Genomic DNA, 21,068 nt, shown 5'->3' with positions numbered 1-21,068 from the left:
AACATTTTGTCAATGACTGACAAGCAGTGTGGCTTGGCTGAAACAATAATGGGGTCCTTCAAATGTGTTTGTCCGCATGACACAATCATGTCCTTTAGTGGTCTGCCTGAGTTTGAGAAACTATTCAGTATCCTCGAAGGTTATGTAACAATCTCAGGAGTCATCTTTTTCAATTCGTTTGCTAAGAGGGAGGTTGCTCATGCCTCACTTAGTTTTTTCCTAGACTCATATTTGTCAATGTCACTTGGAAATAGGGCGTCAGGTTGTAACGGAGCTCAAAATAAGTCTTATTCCGTCAGGGAGTGATTACAGCTAAGTGACTTGGATTCCTGACTGGCCAAAGTGCATACAAGTGCTACTGAGTCGCCTCTCATTTTTTTCATTTCAGGATTCCATTTCATCATAGCCATGCTGCACCCAAAAAAGTAAACAGTAGGGCGTATACATTTAAAATAATCCAAAAAGTTGAATTGATTTTGAGTGGTGGTCGACATTCTAAACATTCTTTACCAATGCTAATATTTTTTACAGCACATCCTTTTACCCTTTGGCAGATTGCAGGAAGATCGATCAAGTAACTTCAATCTCTTGCTTCACTAAACCGGGGAATCTTCTTGGTAAGTATGCCCCCCCCCCCCCCGCCTACCCGGCCAAAAAAAAAAAAAAGAAGTTGGGAACCCAGGCTGTTCCTAAAGAGCGGTTTGAGGTTTTAGTCTGAGTCATTTCACCCCCTGGAAAATCTGACAGGATTTTGCTACAGCAAACAATTCAGTCCTGCCAGTGTGTTGCCAGAGGCAGCTACCCACGGGGCAACCCGATCTCATAAACTCATGACTGCAATCATAAAATCTTAACACTGGATTGTAATGTTTTTTTTTTTTAATAGTAGACCACTGCACGCTTCCGAATAACGGGCAAAACGTATGAAAAGAAGAATCAACCTTTATTGAGATGTCAGAATACGGTTCACCCTTCCCAAGTAGCACAGAGGGGAAAAAAAACAACAAACAGGATTTCAAGTGTGGACACATAAATATGAATTCACTTATGTGTAGTGAAACTTGGGGGGCGCGAGGGGGAATTCCAAGAAAACAAGAGAAAAAGAGCGAGCAGGGGGAAACAAGGTGCATCGGCCTCAGTGTTCTAGAAAGGAAACCAAAATGGCAGCTGGTGGTCTTGGCTACTGCTAAGCCTAAAAACAACTCACGAGTTGCAGCAGTGAAATCAGTGCTCTGCTGCAGCGTCTTTAATATTCTTTTATTTTGGAAGAAACACATTTTGTTTTTATTGTGACGTGAATGTTTGTATGTTAGATATGAAGCTAACACCCAAGGAGAGCTATCTTGTAGCCTAGCATAAAGATTGAAAACCAGCGGCCAAGAGCTAGCTAGGGTTAATCAAATAATAGGACCTATTTAAAATCACTATTTGTTTAGCAAATTAAATTAATTCCAGAGCAGACTGTGAAAACATTTTAAGTTGTTTATACGAGCAATTTCCATCTGGTTTCCAAAAGTTATGCTAACTGGTAGCTTAATTCATCTGAGCAAAAAAGTCCAATAGAAACTATGAAATTAAACGAGCGATGGGAGGTTTGGGGGAGCTTAGATAAAATTGACATTTACAGACAGCTAAATTGGTTTGTTTCTATGATGTCTTCCCTAACAGTAGCAGCACACAATGTCTATATCTTTAGGCAGAGTTTTTTGTTTTGACACCGCGACTGCAAAACAGCTATATGAACCAGCAATATGGCAAAAAATAAATTCATCTACGATGCTTAAATTGCTGGCAGCCATGTTTGTGGGCGGGGCAGGGGCACTGGATGCCCATTTATGTGATGAAGACTTAAGGCTGTGCGTTCACGTCTCGCTCACCCTCAGAATCATTATAATTATTATTATGTCGATTTCACTTGCTCTAATCTAACCCCCCCACCCCCAAATAATACAGTCTTCAGAGTGGGGAGGGGTCACTTGTGCAGCTTTTATAAAACACAGGTGACCCTTCGCCCTCTTTTGTCAATATTTGACGCCGATTCGTCTCACTCGCGGTCTGCTAGCGGATGGCTTTGACGGGGCTCTTGAAGCTGGAGGCCGCTTGGAGCTGCAGCTGGTAGGCCATCGGGTGGATCTTGAACCCGTACAGCCTAGAAGGGAGAGCGAGTGAGAGAGCCACACATATCCTTGAGTATTGGACAAGTCGCTTGTGTGCGTTTGTCAAATAACACGTTTGTCATGCGCGCCGCACAAAAGGTGACAAGATGCAAAAAAAAAAAAAAAAAAAGTGCATTGTCTCTTTGCTCTTAGGGAGGGAAGGGGGGAGGGGTGCGCTGGCTTCTTTTCATCGTGGGATTCTTATGTTTGATGTCTCCCTGCTCCAAACTGGCATGACAGCATCTTCATTCGGCTGTCGAGACAGCGATAAACTTGGGACAAAGGGACAAATTATGTCAACTTGGCGTAACTCATGTTTAGCATTTAAAAATAGCAAATGAATGAAATAGAATCAAAACACACGTTTAATTCATGGCTACAACCATCAGACATCACCCCAATGGATTTCGTATGCTAATTTTCTTTTTTCATAATACAAACAGTTTTCCTGCATCCCACTATATTTATATCTGAGAGGAGGTAGTCATTTGTGTACAAATGGCTGCGCAAATGTGAAGTGAGACACGACCAACCTTTGTTGGAGTGGTCATTGGAGAACTGTGACTTCCGTGTTGGAAAAGTCACATACTGAATGTTAAAGCATTTGGATCGGTATTTGGATAAAGCCAACACCACCGGCTTGTTATTTAAAGGATTCAGTCTTATTTAATTGACTTTTGTTGTTGTTATTATGATGACTTACGACAGTAGATAAACCAAAGTGAGACGTCACGATAACTGACCTTGGGACAAACTGATTGGCAGGTCTCTTGGGCCTGTTCTCGGGGTGAACCATGAACAGCATGTGGGGGAAGCCGGTGCCAAAGTAGGCTCCGTCCGTGTGGTGGTGCCTGGAGGATTTGGGTGTGTAGACATCCATGCATTTTGGGCAGTACAGCTTCACCATTGCTTCTCCCGGGATGTCTGACAGGCCTGCAGTGGACGCCACACGTTGAAAAGCGGAAATTTAACACTTTGCGTTCTGCAGTTTGACAAGGTCACAATGCGATTAAAGCAATTTGTGACTGGCTGTTATTATAAGGACCCTTGTGGTCAAACATCATTAGGGCATTTCTTTTCTTTTTGTTTTTGCTCGGCGAAGCATGTGTTAAAAGATTTTTTAAAATAAATAAATAAATCACACGACGGTCACACGTTGACTACTGAGCGAACTAAATTTCCCGCAGCACTGATTGGACAAACAATGTACGGTCATGTGGTCATCTGCAGCCAGCGATGGCCAAGTGGGCGTGTCATAACTAATTGACATGTTGAGTCAGTTGTGTCTTAACCTCCATGGCAGAGTCTCCGTCAAACCCCTGAGACTGATTCACCGAACCCCTGAGGTTTTCGATCCAACCCAGGTTAAGAACCACTGGATTAGTCAGTGTTCATTACCAATTATGAAATGAAACCAAATTAAAAGTTCAAAATAAAGTACAAACTCAGCCATTATCTCACATGTTCTCATTTCAACCCAAAGCATATGATACTCAATCATTTATTTATTTTGTTTTGCTTTACTCACCAATGGGAAGCATCGTCTGATTCTCACAATAGACACGAGGACAATAGCCGAAGTCCCCCTGCTGATACTTCTCCAACTAAAAACAAAAGAGGAAACAAACAGGATCAGCATAGTCAATCGAACTGGTGTCTTTATAAAACAATTCCTGAAAATGTACTGACGTCAGGTACGCTCCATTTATTTACATTTAGGCCATTGTCAGAATCAATTTGCTCTCACTTCCTCACATTATGTTGACTTAGAGCTATCATCCCACATGCTTTTAAGAACGTTCCATCTCATTCAAAAGGACATAATGGGGGGCGGAGGGCGTTGCTGTAGCGGCGGTTGTGAATTTCGCCAACATAGCCCGGGTACCTACCATCTGCGCAATGCCTCGGTTAGTGAGGATGTAGCGTGCGTGGATGAGGCCGTACAGCATTTCAGCCGCCTGCTCGATCAGGTCACTCTGGTTGGGATTGTCCTCAAGCTCCTCATCTGCAGACACATTGACAGTTGGTATAGGAAATGGGGGAAAATAGGAGAACAAGGGTACTAGGGATGCACAATAACGATCCGACAGTTACTGTTACAGTCTGGTTACTGTCACTTTAAGAGTCCAAGCTATCTGCTGGATGACATGGAAGGTAAGATGGCCCCGATGCGTCTGATTTCAGAAGTATGAATAGCCCAATCCCAACACCCACACCACAACCTACGGCACCCTACTAAAGTGTAGAGCGCAGGAGAGCGCAGGTTACAAGCGTGCAAAAATTGCAGAATTGGGGCAGTGCGTGTTATGTCAATGTTGTGACGTAAACTATATTTGGCAAATACACTTTCCAGACTTAGACTTGTATTTGGGTGCAATCAAAGGTACAAATTAAGGTTTATGTCACACAGTTCGAACCTAAGCAAATGTGAGAATAGAGTAAGAACACAATCATAGAGCAAAAAAAAGCATTAATTAGGCACCTGGTTCAAGGTCTAGAATCATGTCTAGAGCCTGACGATAGTGAGGAACTTGCTCATTGAGGCCCGTCAAGTTGAACTTGTCCTGGATATAATCTTCGTCCACCTGCCAACATCGATCATTTTCTCAGAACTTACCTGAGACATATTTGCGCTCAGGTAAGATTTAATTCCAGCAATATTACAAGTGCTTAGCTTTCAAATTGTAACGTGACATCAGCAACCCAATATTAAAATATCGATAGCGGCATTTAAAGGTCACGGTGAATTAACTATGAAAAAGAAAAACAACAACATAAAAACACTTCTTACCTCGCAGAAAAATTCATTCCCCCTTAGTCCACAGAACCAGGAGATCCATGACACTTCCTCTGAACTGCTCATTTCTAAAGACCTGAATGAGTAAGAATTTAACACGCATTCATTTTGTGTTCCGATCCATTGGTGCGTGATGAAGCCGCGAAAATATGGGTTGATTAAAAACCGGTCAATTGTGATTCCTTTCACAAAGGTTGACGAGCTCAAGCTTGATGCTAGGCTAACTCACTAGTTAGTCTTTGCCACTGTCATAAACAGCTCATAATTGTAAGAAAGAACACACTCTGAGATTCGGTGAAAACTAACTCCAGCGTTTAATTTATAACGCAGTTATGCACTGCGGTCTGAATGTTTTTATAGCCAGCTCTAGCCCGTCAAGCTAATACGAGCTAGCAATCGAGCTCAATCAATATGGCGCATCGCTGGTGTCCACGGAAGAGCTTTAGTCATTTCCGTTATTGTAAGTACGTTTTTCAATGTCTCGGGATATATAGATATGTAACAATTAGTGTGCGCTTACCCAGTTTTGTACTTTATTTTACGCAGTAGGATAAATGCGAGCGATGAAAACAACGCAGCAAGCTATTGGGTTTAAATAAAATGGACACCAGTGCCTAGCTCAGGATGTTCTTCCTCTACTTCCGGTGATGATTGAGCACTGCCGCCACATGATGGCGAGTTGGAGTACTGCTATTTTGGTTTGAAGTTACGCTGTCCTGTCTTCAGCACGTCACTCTTGAGAAAAAGCTGTCATGACGTTCTGTGACGCCGTCATTCTCACGTCGTTTAGCTTTTGTGATACGTACCCACCGGACTCTACAGTTACAACAGGAGAAATGTTCTCCCCTTGTTCAAATTGACGGTATTGTGTGGTGGTCTGAAATAAACCGTGACGTCAGAATGACATGAAAATGCAACATTCCGACCTCCACAAAATGGTAAACCATAAGGAATAAGACATCTAACTCCGAATTTCCATTCAATCAAAAGTAGTTTATTTTACTTTGCCTTCTCTGTATAAGTTTATTATAATAAGACACTTCTCTGCTTGTACATTGCTCCCTTGAACTAAAAATGGCAACATTTGTTGGTGGGAATGTAAGTTGGGGTTGACAAAACTTAAACATACCAATATACATACATGTGCATATATTACGGCTCCGTTAATAAAACCATAACTTCTAAAACATAATGGACCACTGCAGGTACCTTGGTAATGCTTGAAACAGTACAATCTTTTGAGTAATTTCCATACACTACTTTTGTTTTCTTTAAGCGTGGGTACATACAATAATGTGCACATCAATATCAAAGAGTTAAGGAGGGATGAAGGACTCTTGAGTCAGTCTTCATAGTACAGCTAGCGATGCAGAAAAACTGTGACAGGCCAGGCAAGCTGCACACATGGGTTGTGTATTCATGCTCTAAGTTCTCGTGGAAAAAAGATACATCGCTTGCCCGCTTATGTACTGTATTCAACACGAAAACGGCAATTCTCCCCACTGCATGTTCAGTTAGATGTACTGTATTTAAGCAGAACTGAATGCATCACCGTGGATATATATTTTTTTCCTTCTGTAAAGCAGTAGCTTTGCTCATCGTTTCAATCAAGTATGTGTGTGTGTGGGGGGGGGGGGGGGGGTGACAAGGCAGAAAGTGCTTGCCATGACCCTCTGGTCCTCGCCGTTCCCGTTACAATAGAGATATCAGAAAACGCATACATACCAAACACATCACACAAGTCGCGCACACTCACAAATCACCAAATGCCCTACTCGCAACATCCCCGTTGAACTGTTAACTGTCAGTAAAACAAACAAAAAAACCCCCAACTTACAGCAGTTGAATAGATGGAGAGGAATTAAGTTCACCCGTCTTCAAACTGCAGGTTTGTCTACCGCGTGGACTACAAGTGTTCCAAATCCAATATTTCCTGAACAAATCCAGCCTGGTTTGTTGAATTCTTGTGATCCGTGACAGGTGACTCGGATGACTGAACCCCACAACCCCATCACCGTGTTGAACAGCCATCATACATACTTTGTACATACTTTGAAAAAAAAAAACCCTCCCGTCAGATAAGCAACTTCTGCTCGTCTTTGTTGCAGTGAAAAGTCCCAATGGTAATAGCACAGGGTGCATCACAACATGCACGACAGCAGAGGAAATGTAATACTCGACCTATATCTTCGTACTCTGGGCCCAAACAGAGCACCTGTCTTTGTTGTATCACATATAACTTGCTCTTTTACATGAAAAAAAAAGGAAAACAGTGACCAAGTTTTTTTTAAATCCCAATATACTTAAAAGGAGTGCTTGTTAGAACATAAAGGCCTACTGAAGCATTTATAATTTAACCAATTGACAATTTGTGAAAAGAGGTCCTCTCATGACCCTTTTTTTTTCCTTTAACTGGATTCCTCCTCAATAGAACAGACATAGAAAAATGGAAAACTCGGAGGAGAGAGCTTTGAAAATAAAAGTCGTCAAGGAATAAACAGTCGGATTAATCAAATCTTGGAACGAAAGAGGACCGCTAATGTCCATCGGGGAGTATTTTTGCAGTGTGCAGAAATCCTGCAGGTGACAAGGATGCTACGGTGAGGCTGACAAAGCCTTTATTTTCTTAAAAAAAAACGGTCAATGTAAATGAAATTTTAAAGCAGGTTGACATGAAATCATTGTGGGGGGGGGGGGGGGCAGCGTCTACACAAGCAACAAGACGATGATATAAAAAGACCAAACTAGTGATGTGGAACAGTAGTACATGGGTCCTATCAAAGTTATGACATCCTTTGCAGAAAATTGAAAAGTTCATACCCGGGAGCCAAAGAAAACGTAAGAGAAGAGATTGAGAGGGCTGTTTAACGATCCACCCTGTTAAAAAAACAAAACAAAAAACACTCACTCTCACACTTAACATCTGTTGTGCGATTTAAATCGAATTGACACAACTCCTGAAAACAAATGACTAGAATAAGATACTTGTATGATACACTGGTACTGTTCTGTTCTTGTTAGGCTGAAGCTGCGCTTCTCCCCTTTGTAAGGGGAAGCCGTGCAGAACTGGACTACTGTACACCACCAAAGGCCAACTTGTGGTCGAAGTATACACAATGTACATGATTAGAAAAGTTCGCCTAATTGAATGTTTTGCCAATTCTATCCCACAATTATTTCACATCCACACGACGTAACAGGTTTCTACAGGTTTGACGATGTCATTTTGTGCTCGGATGTATAGCTGTGTGAATTCCCCCAATTTAAAACAATGTGCACTTTCATTGCAGCACGACTTTAGTGTTGGAGCCACATGGGGTAAGATTTTTTTCCCCTCCTTTTTTTTTTGAAGGTAAAGAGGACACGTTTCAATAGAAAGTAAGACAAAACCCAACAGAGAAAGTACAAGAAAGGACGGTCGACAGCGGACTGATGCAAAAGGGGAGGAGAAAGGTGACTGGGGTCAATGTGGGAATTCCGTTTCCATATACAATGCACAAATATGTTTAGGGATGCAAACATGTAATAATCATGACAGGGTTTAAAACCAGAAGAGGTGGGGTTGAAAGTGAGTGCGGTTCAGCTGAAATGTTTTTGAAATATTCCAATCACTTCCTATTTTTTGGGGAGGGCCAGTTGCCCCGCTTTTCTCCACGGTTGCCGCCTCCGTTTCCCGTCCCGCCGGAGCCACCGCCGGGTGGACCTCGAGGGCCTCTGCCTCCGCCTCCTCCGACGTTCACCCTCCGGTTTTGCCTTTCCATGCCGGGACGTTGGCTTGAAAAGCTTCTTTTATTAGCTTGAGGCTCCTTCCCTGCCATCTCTCGCTCGACCGCACCCCCACCCCCACCACCTCCCTTCCCGAAGTGGTGGTGATGGTGAGAAGAATACGGCTTCCCTCCTCCTTCTTTGTCTCGGAACTCGGTGAAGTCGCTGCTCTCGGAGGCCGTCTCCCACTCCTCGTTGGCCTGGTCTGAGTTCTGGTTGGTGAAGTCCGGGGACTTGGCTCCGTGGCTGTGGTGATGGCCGGGGCCAGTGCCGCCCTGATTGAAGTGCTGATGGTGGTGGCTGTTTGAGTTGCCGAGGTGCCCGCCGCCACTGTTGTTGTTAGCTGTAAGCGTGACGTTGTGGTTGGCGTTCTGTGCATTATTGATCAGCGTGGTCGTGACAGCGGTTCCGTTACTGTCCTGAACCGAGTTTACGGAAGGGGAGGAGGGCCTTCCTCCCCCAATCACCCCCACTCCGCCGTTGATCCGCGCCGCAGTCTCTCGCTCCTTCAGCCTCCGGAAGCGCGGCGGCTTGTCTTGCTGATGCTGGGAGCGCATGTGACGACGACGCTTGGGTCGCTCGAATCCACCGGGAGGGAACCCGCGGTTTGCGGGAGGAGGAACTGAATTTGGCGTACCGGTGATTGACGCCGGGTTGGTTGAAGCTTGTTGGGTTGGAACGGCTCCGTTATCAGTGGCTGCTTGAGTGGTAGGCGCCGGAGCCAACAGAGAAGTCTGGGGCGGATTGGATCCATGACTTGGAGCTCGATTTCCATCGGCCGTCTTCTCCTTCTTCTCCAGAGGAGGCCCTCCCCTGCCCAAGTCTTTGTGCCCCGAGGCTTGTGTCGGGGCTTGATGCCTTCGTGCAGAGTTTGGCTGCCTTGAGGGGCCCCCGTGAGAGGCCGAACTGGTGGCCCCTCTGTGTCCCGCAGCTGTTCCTCCAGCATTGCCGCTATTCCTGTAGATGCTCCCTCCCCCACCACCACCGCCTCTGCCCCTCCTTGACGGCACCCCCCTGGGGGTGAAAACCCGAGCCTGAGACGCTCTTGGCGGTGCAGTGGGAACATTGCCGCCGGTAGTGGTGTTGGTATTGTCGATGCCATTCTTGGGGTTGGTTTTGTGGGCGTCATCCTTGTCCGACTGACCAAGGTCACTTGCCGCACTCTCGCTGCCCGTCTCGGAGCCTCTCTCCCTTCTCCTCTTGGGGATTTCCTCATACTCTGAGCCCTCGCTGCGTGTCTCGCTTCGATTCCTGGCCCTGGCTGGGTTGTGACGGGGCCGGTCTTGACCATGCCGACCGCCGGGGCCCTCGCCCTTTGAATCGTGATGGTGGCCAACAGCGACGGCTGCGCGATAGTCTCTGCCACTCCTGCCGGCCATTCTGCCGCGGTTGGCAACACCAGGCCCGGCATTGGCTGTGTAGGTACCCCTATAACCACGGCCGCGGCCGAAAAACTCTCCACCTCGCCCACGACTGCCTCTGGTGGCTTTGTTGGAGATTCCATTATTATGGGAATTACCGGCTCTTCTCTCAAAGGAACGGTCTCTGTCCCTCCGAGACGAGGATCCTGGAAGTCCTGAGGAATCTGCCTCTTTCGGTCCTCTCCCGGACCCGCCGCCACCTCCTCCAGGCGGCCGTTCTTTGCCGCCATTCCTGGGTTTTATTGTCACGGGAGGCTCTTCTTTGCCAGATGGAGCTGACGTGTTATGTGAAGAAGAGGCATCCTGCTTTACCGAGGTGGCTTGGCCACCATCTTTCTGTTTATCCTTCACAAAGCCATGGCTTGATTTCTCTCCTCCATCAACTTCTCCCTCTTTCTTGATCTCTTTCGTCATTGACTTCTTGATTGGACCCGCCCTTTTGTTGGGTCCGGCCTGGCTGGCGGGCTTGTGCTCCGATGGAGCATGAGAAGCCTCATCTGCGCCACGGGAATGGTTCCCACTTCCTGCATTGTTGGCCCTTCTGCCATGAGAGGAAGCCCCACCTGCATTGGTGCTGCCAGGTCGAGGGCCCCACTGCGTCTCGGTTTTATGATCCCGCACCCCTCTATGGTTTGACCTTGGATGGGAATGGTGCTGGGATTGAGGGTGACTGCCATGTTGAGCAGGAGGTGGGCTAGAGGTCATGGAAGCATGCGACGCATATGCAGAACCTGCTTTATTATGTTTTACATGACCGCCACTGCTGCTACTACCTCTTTCACCAAGATTTTGCACACCGCCAGATTCACCTTCTCTGTGAGAATGATGCAAAGAGGCCTTCACGCTGCCATCTTCCCTGTGAGAAGCAGAAGAAGAAGAAGAGGAGCACGAGGATGAGAGGGAGGGCTGGTGGAGTGGGGGAGAAGGGTTGGTCTTCTTTAGGGGGCCCTCAGCTGCCCTGTTCTCGAGCTTATGGGGTTGGACAGTGTAGTGATGCTGTTGAGGGTGGTGGTTTTGATGGTGGTGGAGGTGGGAGTTGCCTTCTACATTCGGGAGCTCTGCACGGCCATTGCGATCGTAATGAGGGTGTGGCGCCCCCCACAGCTGGCCCGGCTGAGATCCCCGAGCTTGGACGTCATCTTGATGGGTGAAGCCGTGGGAGTGGGTTCCCCTTTCACCACCTCTTTGTTGTTGCTGCTGCTGGTGCGGTGTCATCCTTGCACCTTGATCAGAAAAGTTGTTGTAGTTGCCCCGCCCACTTATGTAGTGGTGAGGCGGGTGGCTGCTGCCCGGCGTATTAAGAGGCGGCGGCGGCGTCTGGTTCGACGGCCCGGAGCTTGTGTTGGGCTGCTTGATGGGACCCAATCCCCCCTCTCGTACGCGATGTGGAGGAGTGTCACTCCTAAACCAACAAACATGAAACAGGCGGGATGAAAGAATTGTCAATTAGCACATGAAAACCTGCCGACAACAAAACTGATGGAATACTGGAAGAATCCAATAAAGACTACAAAAAAAAAATAGTCTGGGTCCTCATACCTGGGCCCTTTGGTCACATCCTCCTCTGACGTCTGCCTCTGCCTCAGAGGGGGATTTATGCCGCAACCTTCTCCTCCACCAGGAAATACCTCAGGCCCCCAAGCCAATTTGGGATCAATAGGGGGAGTGCCACGATGAGGGTGCCCCGGATGCTGTTGTTGACGATCAAAGGGGTCTGAACCAGATCCTCCCGAATCAGACCGCTCACGCCCAATCAGACCTGATGATTTTATTAATGTTTTTAATGACATCGCTAAAATGATCCAAACGGATATATTTATAACGATGACAAACATTCTCCTACCGGATGGATGCATGCCGGTGGAGTAAAAGTCCATTGGCGGGCGGCCCTGCATCATGCGAGGATCCATGTAGGGCATCATCATCCACCGTGGGTCGAAATTCATTGGAAGTGGCCGAACTAAGTTGCCGGGTTGATATAGTGGTCCGCCCTGCTTCGGTCCAGGTCCTGGCTGGGGTGTTGAAACTGGCGAAGGACCCTGCGGTGCTTGGGGTTGGGGAGAGATCTGGCTTTGGGAGGCCTGGTTATGCTGTTGTTGCCACTGCTGCTGCTGCTTCAACAGCTGCTCCTACCAAAGTCAAGACAACCATAGTTTGCGGTAAGAGCAATACCTTATTTCATGGAAATGACTGATTTTCGTGTACACGGTGCATCACATGACCGACATAGTGTTACGCGACACCTCTCTGACTGGTCTGCAACACATGCCGCGGAAATGACAAATCGTCGCCGTGCAGAGAATGCCACGTGCATCATCTTTCCATTCTCTCGCGATTGCTCCGGTTGTGCTCTGCTTTTGTTTTTAGACTGTTGGTCTGTATTTTTTATTTATTTATTTATTAAAGTCATGTAATTCTGATCTTTGGTCATAAAATGTGATGGTTTCATCTGTGGCTAAACAGACAATAGTGCATTTTTAAAATCAATTGCTGCTGTAATTTCCGTACCTGCTGCTGCCTCTGAAAACGAGGTGGGAGGGACTTTTGGTACTTGGAGTATCCCTGACCCGGAGGAACGACTGCTTGACGGCCTGATCCCCCTCCAATACTCTCGGACTTGACTAGTTCCGTCCCTCTTTCACCTCCACTTCCTGCTCGTATGTGAGGAGTGCAGGTAGTCTCCTCTTTGTCTACTGGTGAAGGTACTTCCAATGTCGGCGGCTGTGGCTGCGTCACAGCTGGTTGAGGACAATGCTGGACATCTAAATGGCAAAGAGAGTTGTTTAGGTATAGTTTCTCCCTACTCCCCCTCCGGTCTTTATTATGTGTGACGTACCTGTGTTAGAGTCGTAACTACTGTTGCTGCTCGCCCGCTGTCTGTCGCCGACACCAAGACCTGTGCCCGACTGCATAGGCAGCAGAGGAGGCTCTTCGGGGTCTACGCACGGCGAAGGCGGCTGGCTGATGTTGGGAGAAGATGCAGAGGCTGACAAAGATGGACTCGGACTGCCAGCTGTGGCCGCTGTCGAATTCCCATCGAGGCTGGGTGTCTTGCTGCCACCGCTTCCTCCGACGTTGCCGGTTTGCTGCTGCTGCTTCTCATCCAGCTTTTTCAACTTTTCTGCACAGGCCGCGCGTCTCTCCTCCTCCATCCGACGTTCCTCCTCCTCGCGGCGCCGACGGGCTCGCTCTACAGCAGCGGAGATCTCGGTGGAAGATTGCTTCCTGCGCTGACGCCACGTCTCGTCCTCGTCGTCCCCCTGGACCCCATGAACCAGCAACCCAGGCTGGGGAGGAGGGGTATGGCCTCCTGCTGCTGGCTGATGCTGGGTGTGGCCTACTTTTCCGCAGCCCAATGATGCACTCTGGTTGTGCGAACGGTCCTGAACAAAGTGTTAAAATTATAAACATCATTAAGGAGATTCTTTTCACTTCAAGAGGTTCGCAAGTGTGCGGAGAATAGTTTTTAACCAAAGAATAATAACTTTTAACTTGTTCTGTGGCCCATGGGTGCGAAATGGTGGAATTGATATCTAAAAGGCCCGGTCAGGATGTCTACCTGTCGGTAAAAGGAGTGAGGCCTTTGTCCGACGAGTGGCCCAGGTGGAGGGGAGGGCTGCTCCCGGTGACCACCCGGTCCATGCCTGCGCCCCTGTATACAGGCAGACTCCGTCAGCCATACTCCACCGCAATAATCTACACTGACAATACGCTGACATATGCACACCAACACTTCCACAAACCTGTGTGGTATGTTGGGCCCCTCCCTTTTTAATTGTGCCTGGGCCAATTATTAATCATATAGCCGTTAAATCTATGAAAAAGTACTTTAGGAGAACACACTCCTGTCAAGCCTTAGTCAAGCCTACTAATATGCAGGTATGCTTACACCTGTACACAAAAAATGGAGAGGGAATTCAAAGGTGTAATTCTCGTACGTTGGTCCCCAAAAATTTTTATTTTGCCTCTCAAACCTTAACACAAGACACATTTACCTGGTAGTTGGCTCCTTGGCTCCCCTCAGTGCACCCTGGCTTGATGGAGGGAGTCTGTGGGCCATCCTCGGGGTTGGAGGGAGGGCTGTGGCGGCTATCTCCACTGCTGTCTGAAGCTCGAGAGCATGAAGTTGCAGAGGGGGCCTCTTGAGATTTCTGCTGCTCACTAATGTTTTTTTTAAATTAGTTTCAAACCACAACAAAATGTGCTATGATTTGGTCACAAACTGACTTTGAGTCATTCTTGCTCTCTGTTGCGTCCTCTTCCCCCTCGTCATCTCCTTCGTCATCGCTGAACTTCAATTTGGCGGAGTAATCAATCTCCTCGTGTGCCCCTGTTAAACCAAAATAGGACAAATAGTCATTCAAAGCAGCACTTGGAGAAACCTAGCCTTGATTTGTGTACCCACAGTCAATGCCTGTTGAATTTCCAAGTCAAAAAGAAATGAGCGTGCACCTGAGATCAATAGGTTTCCTCTAAATACTTTAAAATCTATTCCTTAATCTATTCTGTTCCAAAATCTCCAATACCATACACCAGTTCGTAGAATATTATGAATAAGCAAGGTCAGACCTGCCCAGCCTTCATCTCCATCGTGGTCCAACTCATCGAGCTCCTTGAGGTCATCCTGCTTTAGGATGGAGGGTCTCTTGACCACCTCTCCGCCTGCATCTCGTGAGAGAAGCTGAGGCCTGCTGTCAGGACCGACCTGGGACCGAGAGAACCTGAGAGTGTTGGGACAAAGCCCCGTTAACTGCAAGTACACAACTGGTCATGTGACACATTCAAGCAACTACCTTGGAGCTGGACCTTCACCAGGCGGTGGAAACCCGTAGGGCCCTTGAGGACCATAATTTGCCGGGAAGGGTAAATATGGTGGATACATCTAGAAGAGAAGGAGAACGAGAGAGAAGAAAAATAAACCAGCTACAGCACACTCTTCACAAAACCCGTGAAATCAAAGTGTGGAAACTACATTTCCTTAAACTCAAGAGAATTAAAAAGGAAACTTACAAATGGAGGCATGATCCCTCGGAATTGAGGAAACCCAGGCCCCACGGGAGGCTGAGGCAGGGGCAAGGCGGGGCTGCCTGCGGGAGGGTTCCTAGGTGGCACGTGGGACTGCGAGTTCTGAAGCGGGATCCCGGCTGCCCCGTCCATCAGCAAAGCCCCACCGCTGCCACCCTCTGCTGCCCCCTCCCCGGAGAGGGTGGGTGCCATGCCTCGGCCCCCACCGTCCCGCCAGCTTGTAACGTCTACACGGATGGGACAGAATTGAAATGATGAATCCTGTATACTTCTAACGTGCAATTTCTCCGAGATGAACAAAACATGACTTACTCTGGGGGCGGAGGCTTGGTCCGGGCCCATACCACTGATCTGCAGTGCCCTGTTCTCTGCCAGCTTTGTCCTGGTCGCCAGCCGCCTGCAGGGTGGGAAATTCCTCGCGAGAGAATCGCGACGGTAGGTTTGATCCCTTTCCACCTATAAAAAAGAACAGGAAAGCGATTGAGTGAAAAAATTCGTCTATTAACATAAAAGGCTTACTCTTTCGGACGACGTGCGAGTGATGTATTAAAAAAAAAAAAAAAAAAGGACTCACCATCCCCTTGTACTCCATGTGTAACACTGGCCTGTGCCCAGGACCTTGCCCCTACGGCCTGGGTTGGAGCTGGGGCCATAGCCTGGGCAGGATACACAGACACACACAGAAAATAAGGTACGCGTCAACCTTACAGCCGAAAAATACATGATCTATTGATAACATGACGCATGTCTCTTACTGTGACTGTTGGCACCTCTGAAGCTGGCGGGGTTCTCGGGCGGGTCGGTGCAGGCGTCTGTGAAGCCACAGGCTGCTGCGGTTCCTGCTGCGGTGCTGACGATGCATCGGTACTGAAGGAATCAAAATAAAAATTATGCTACAGCATGGGGGTGGGGAGGCAAACTCAATTGTGATACTCTTCTGATATGTCCCCATTTAAACTGCGTATAGTATACAGGCACGATTTACCTCTTTGGGTCCGCTTGTTCCTGTTTGCTTGCCCATCCTGTGCCGTCTTTGGGAACGAGTGAGACGTTGGGATCGTTGCCTTTATTCTCTGCCTTCAGACTTGGCAAATTGGCAGGGGGTGGCATACGCCGGGCAGAGGCAACTTTACCGAGAGACTGCAAGCCATGGCGAGGGGGAACTGATCCGGTCAAAGGAGGTTATATGTTAGGTGAGGCCACAAACAGGGACTCACATTCATATAAGATTTTTCACCACACACTGATTTTGGCAATCGAAGAGAAGATAACCCTTTAATGATCCCGAGAGAGGAATTTCAGATGTTCCACTTTCACCTGATCACATATCACGTCATTATATAATAATTATCATTCAGTTAAAAAAAATAAAAATCATGGCTTCGATCAACTTTGAGTGTCAGACAGTCACTTAAAAAGTTACATATGGAGTAGCCTTAGTGTCAAACTGGTGTACTGCTCCAAGCAGGTAGATGCTTTGGAATTGAAAAAGTGAAGCCGTGCCGATTCAAATAACCAATGTGTCCCGGGGGATTGAAATAAAATAATTTACCCCCCCCCCAAAAAAAAATATCATAGATTTACTTTCCTGGAGGGGAAATAGTGAGATCTTAAATAAAACATACACTACAGGGACTAAGCGCAATAAACACACTGTTCGCAAGCAAACCTCTGGATCAGCTCACATGATGAATCTTCCATTATTCAAAATTCTGGCCTATGCGGCAATGAATGTGCTGCAGCATGGAGACTCTACCAACTCGAAATGCGAGTGCATAAATACACACACAGATCAGGTACGGAAAAAACAATTTCCGTTTAAAAAAATAATAATAATTTAATCACATTTTTGCAAAGCGGATCTATAGTAAATTTAGGAACACCCCAGGGATTTAAATAAAACAAAATTCTCAGAATAAATCAGTTCAATCAAAGATCAAATGTTTGTCCATTCTGCGTCACAAATCACACTGGGTTTGACACAAATCAAGATACTCACCAATAGGCTTTTGTGTTTCAAGGCTCTTTCCTTTGTATGTATCAAACAGGTTGAGAGACGCATACTTGGTTTTGCCTTCCTTCCCCTTTGCAGTTTGCCCAGAGCGCTCTGACATTGCGCTGTCCGCTCATCGAGTATGGTGAGCCCTGAGACTTGGGGGTGCAGACATGGCAACATGTTACAAAAGGCAGTTATATTATAAACACAGTAACACACTGCTCAACAATTCACCACTGAAAATACGTGTCCAATTCCAAAGTGGCCGCGTGTAAACGGGATCAGCTGTCGGGGGGCCAATGTTAATTTAACTTCGCATGTATAATTTTTATAGATAGATGTATATATCTCTCTATATATTTTTTAAGAATGCAGGTATTATGTACAGCAATCGCCAATTTTTTTCCCTGTCATTCCTCGTCAGGATTCCCAACAAGAGATCAGACAGTGCATGCAATATTTTTTTTTAATAGTCACCACAGAGGCAATGCATATTTTATGTTTTATTTTCACTTTATAAAGACTCTGTGAGGCTCGACATTCACAGGATGTTGCCCACAAAATCTACTTTGTTCAAGTCTTTACTCGATGCATGTGTTTTTGTTAGCACGGAAAGCAAATCACATATGCTACTTTTCCAGAGTTACCGAGGGAAGATGCTACCCAACCTGAAAATGTGCCCCGAGAACAGAAGCTTGTTTACAGTTCCGTTGTATGTATGTGTCTATGCTAAAGCACAGCAATTTGTTCAAATTTTCAAAAGGACCTTTCACCGTTCAAATAGGGCTGATGGTAAAACAGGTTGCCACTCCCAAAACATCCTGTTACTTTTCCTCCTGCTTATTTTAAATATGGACTGGTTCTGTCCAGTCTCGGAGGGACAAAAGACAACATAAGCCTGTATTCCGGCTGAGCGGTGAAGGTTGACGAACGTTTATTTCTCATCATGGTTGGTTCAAAAGCGTGAACGGTCGCCAAGACTTTTGCCAGATATTCGCAAACAGTTTTAACGGTCGCATGCTGTTTTTCTTGACACAAAATTTTGAACATGTTCCAAATTGTTTTTTTGCTCTCGCACAACTGCTTGCTCTGTGGGGATACAGGCTTAAATGATGAGTATTGTAGCATTGGAGGGCTAGTTTAAAAACATCACATTTATGTCAGTACAAAGGTTTCATATCCACATAACAATGCATAACGTAACACTTCACCGAATCAGTGTACAAAAAGGGCAAAGGGGGAAAAATGGCTTCGATGGAAACAAACGTTTTCCTCTATACCTTGTTTGAGAGATGCTAGGCATCAATGCAATTAAATGGCAGGATTTATTTGACTGTGCATCAACAAAAGGTGAACTCATCACCGCTGCACCATTGATTCCGCACTTAACAGGATTGATGAGACAGATAATATACCACTGGATGGAGAAGTGACTAATAATGTGCTAGAAGTATTCTGTCTTCACTTTCAATCATAATTGCAAAGAATCTTACTTTATATTAACAAAGAGATAAAGGTAGTGTTCACCACTGAAAATGAATGGCAATGCTTCCGCCCTCAAACTTCTTTTTCCCCCCCTCACCAGTGTGTGGTCACTTCGTTGTGAAACTCTTCTTTTGTGTTTGTACGACTATTACATATCCCATGGTATCCAACATACATACCAGAAAGCACACAGTCTTGAAAGACTTAACGGAATTGTCATTCACTTGAATAGGGCCAGATAATCTGCGCTACAAATATTTTGTGTGGAGCGAAGTCAAGGTCCCAAAGTAAATCAGGAGTGAAACAAAACCTCTCAATGGTAACTTTACAACATCGTAAATGCACCAAGAATTAATTAACAGTTACAGCAACTACGTTGGGGCATCATCCCAACGCCATTTGATCAGAAGACAAATTAAACCAACAATCTATTTGCAGCACATCATACACAACTTAGCCCAACGATCCCTATGGTGTGTGTGGTGTTTACACCATAAAACACAATAAACATCACCACCGATGGTGTCACCGAATGCATGTACCGTGCGTAAATGGCCAGATGAGATTAGAAAATTAGGTCGTGGACGACTGGTCAACTATATGGGATTAAAGGGGCCAGCAGCCTCGCACTGCACAAAGCCTTGCACTATCTGCAGCATCGAGGCCTTATCTAATAATATTCCAGAGTTACTCCGTCGACGCAGTTGTCAGTGTAACGCAGAAGCAGCAGTGCATTTTGATAAGGACAAACATAACCCCCAAATCGACAACACTACTTGGATTGAACGTGATTTAGTTAAAGCAGTGATGCTAGCCGAAGCTAACTGGCAGGCCATCCATGTTCGCATTGGGAGGGGGACTGCGTTGATGTTTCATAACGCATTTCAACACTTGGGCTAACGCTTCGAGCCCCACCAGACAAGTGGCCTTTCTTGCAAATCATACGATAACCGGTTCCATTGAGCTTTCACAGTGGCTATTTTGGTCATGTAAGGCTTGTCATTTTGACAATTTTATGAGGGAACGGAACAAAATGGCGCTGGACAGAGGCCCGGTTGATTTTGCCGTTAACATTTCGCGACACCGGTTGGGGATAGAGTAAGATAAAAAACACATATCATGTTCATTTACGTGGGCGTAAACAATATTAGTTTTAGTTCCCAACGTTGCGATATCATGATCCGACAGCGAATTGCCGAAAGCTACATATTGGTCTGAAACTGACGAAACTATGTTTGGCGTTATCCACATACATTAAACTGATATCACACGTAGATGTCCAGATATTTGAGCAACGCACTTTTAATTTGTCTTGCGCTCAAATCAAGCCCAGTACTTGAATTCCACAACGTCTGCTTGTAAAACAATACAACATACATTCATTAGCAAGCTAGGCTAAACAAGCTAGAAACAACCAAGACGGTCTCCCTTCCGAAGGAAAAAAACATCCAAGACTGCTCCTTAATAAAATTCCGTCGCAAGTCTGCCCCAATAGCTTATTCGTTTTTTGCTGAAAACAGCACAACCAATACACGTATTGTTATATGTATTGGAAAACTATTTCCAGCCACTGACCTGGTCTTATCCCGACTTGTCTCGAGGTTGATTCGCAGAATGGGGTTAGATTAGCTTTTCTAGCACAGCGTCCTAGCTAGCGAAGCAACGTTATTTCCCCCGCATAGCCAAACATCCCCCATTAGCATTTTCGTCACAGATGTGAGTGGATAAATACAAAGAAGATGTGCGGCTTACTTGTACTCCCTTTTTTATCCCGAAAACAAATGAAAAGGGGGACTGGTGGGGGGGAAAAGTGTAAATCGATGCGTCACCTAAAAAGCTGTCAAAGGCTACTGGGAAATGTCGTGAGATGGGAGTCGTTTGGGAGCAGTTGAGGGATTAAAAAAAACAAACGAATAATTATGTTCTGTATTAAAAATAGAAAACAAATATAATTTAATAAATATGAATGAATCACAGCAATGGAAAAAGCTTTGCCGTTTTAAAAATGAGCTGGGGGAAATGTCAAATTGATGCAAGGAGAAAATTACTGTCAATGGTGAGGGTATTCCAGGTCATGTTCATTCTTACACTAAAAATACAATTCCTAAAACATCATGGTGATTTTTTTTTTGAATTATCGAACATGGTTATTTTTGTATGCTTACACAGCACAAGACAGAATAAACAAACAAGGGTGACATTAACCTTCAATGTTTTTGTTCTCTTTAAAAATGTAATAAAAACAATGACGTTCAAAACGTAGTCATTGGTACATTTGGTGTTTCTTAAAATAACGAGGGGAAACATATACACTGGACTCAAACAAATGTGAATATTTTGGCAACAATTTATTTCTGTTGATCAGGGAGTTGTTGGCAAGGAGTCCATTTGAATTGGTGCAAATCACAATATAGTTAAGATGA

The 21,068-nt window shown here is 45.8% G+C and overlaps 2 protein-coding genes across 3 annotated transcripts; both read right to left on the bottom strand.

Moving 5' to 3' along the window:
* Window positions 1–922: 922 nt before the first annotated feature.
* csnk2b (casein kinase 2, beta polypeptide) lies at window positions 923–5,630 on the bottom strand. The gene is made up of 7 exons (XM_052072633.1): window positions 5,474–5,630; window positions 4,948–5,029; window positions 4,639–4,741; window positions 4,046–4,161; window positions 3,685–3,760; window positions 2,900–3,089; window positions 923–2,149 (listed from the first exon to the last, which is right to left on the bottom strand). The coding sequence occupies exons 2-7, from the start codon at window positions 5,017–5,019 to the stop codon at window positions 2,059–2,061; spliced, it is 648 nt and encodes a 215-aa protein (XP_051928593.1). The 5' UTR covers window positions 5,020–5,029; window positions 5,474–5,630; the 3' UTR covers window positions 923–2,058.
* A 295-nt stretch (window positions 5,631–5,925) lies between these two features.
* Window positions 5,926–20,506, bottom strand: prrc2a (proline-rich coiled-coil 2A). 2 transcript variants are annotated; one of them, XM_052072508.1, is made up of 17 exons: window positions 20,221–20,506; window positions 17,164–17,315; window positions 16,150–16,327; window positions 15,920–16,031; window positions 15,739–15,820; window positions 15,477–15,620; window positions 15,150–15,391; window positions 14,933–15,021; window positions 14,709–14,860; window positions 14,367–14,469; window positions 14,129–14,300; window positions 13,699–13,791; window positions 12,976–13,522; window positions 12,648–12,901; window positions 11,983–12,268; window positions 11,679–11,898; window positions 5,926–11,541 (listed from the first exon to the last, which is right to left on the bottom strand). In XM_052072508.1, exons 2-17 carry the CDS (start codon window positions 17,276–17,278, stop codon window positions 8,562–8,564), a joined length of 5,769 nt encoding a protein of 1,922 aa, XP_051928468.1. In that variant the 5' UTR covers window positions 17,279–17,315; window positions 20,221–20,506; the 3' UTR covers window positions 5,926–8,561. The 2 variants fall into 2 exon arrangements, with proteins under 2 accessions (XP_051928468.1, XP_051928469.1); XM_052072509.1 differs by lacking the exon at window positions 13,699–13,791.
* Between the last annotated feature and the right edge of the window lie 562 nt (window positions 20,507–21,068).

This window comes from Hippocampus zosterae, chromosome 7, assembly GCF_025434085.1.
Source record: "Hippocampus zosterae strain Florida chromosome 7, ASM2543408v3, whole genome shotgun sequence".
Classification (NCBI taxonomy): domain Eukaryota; kingdom Metazoa; phylum Chordata; class Actinopteri; order Syngnathiformes; family Syngnathidae; genus Hippocampus; species Hippocampus zosterae.
This window is presented reverse-complemented; position numbering and strand designations above follow the sequence as displayed.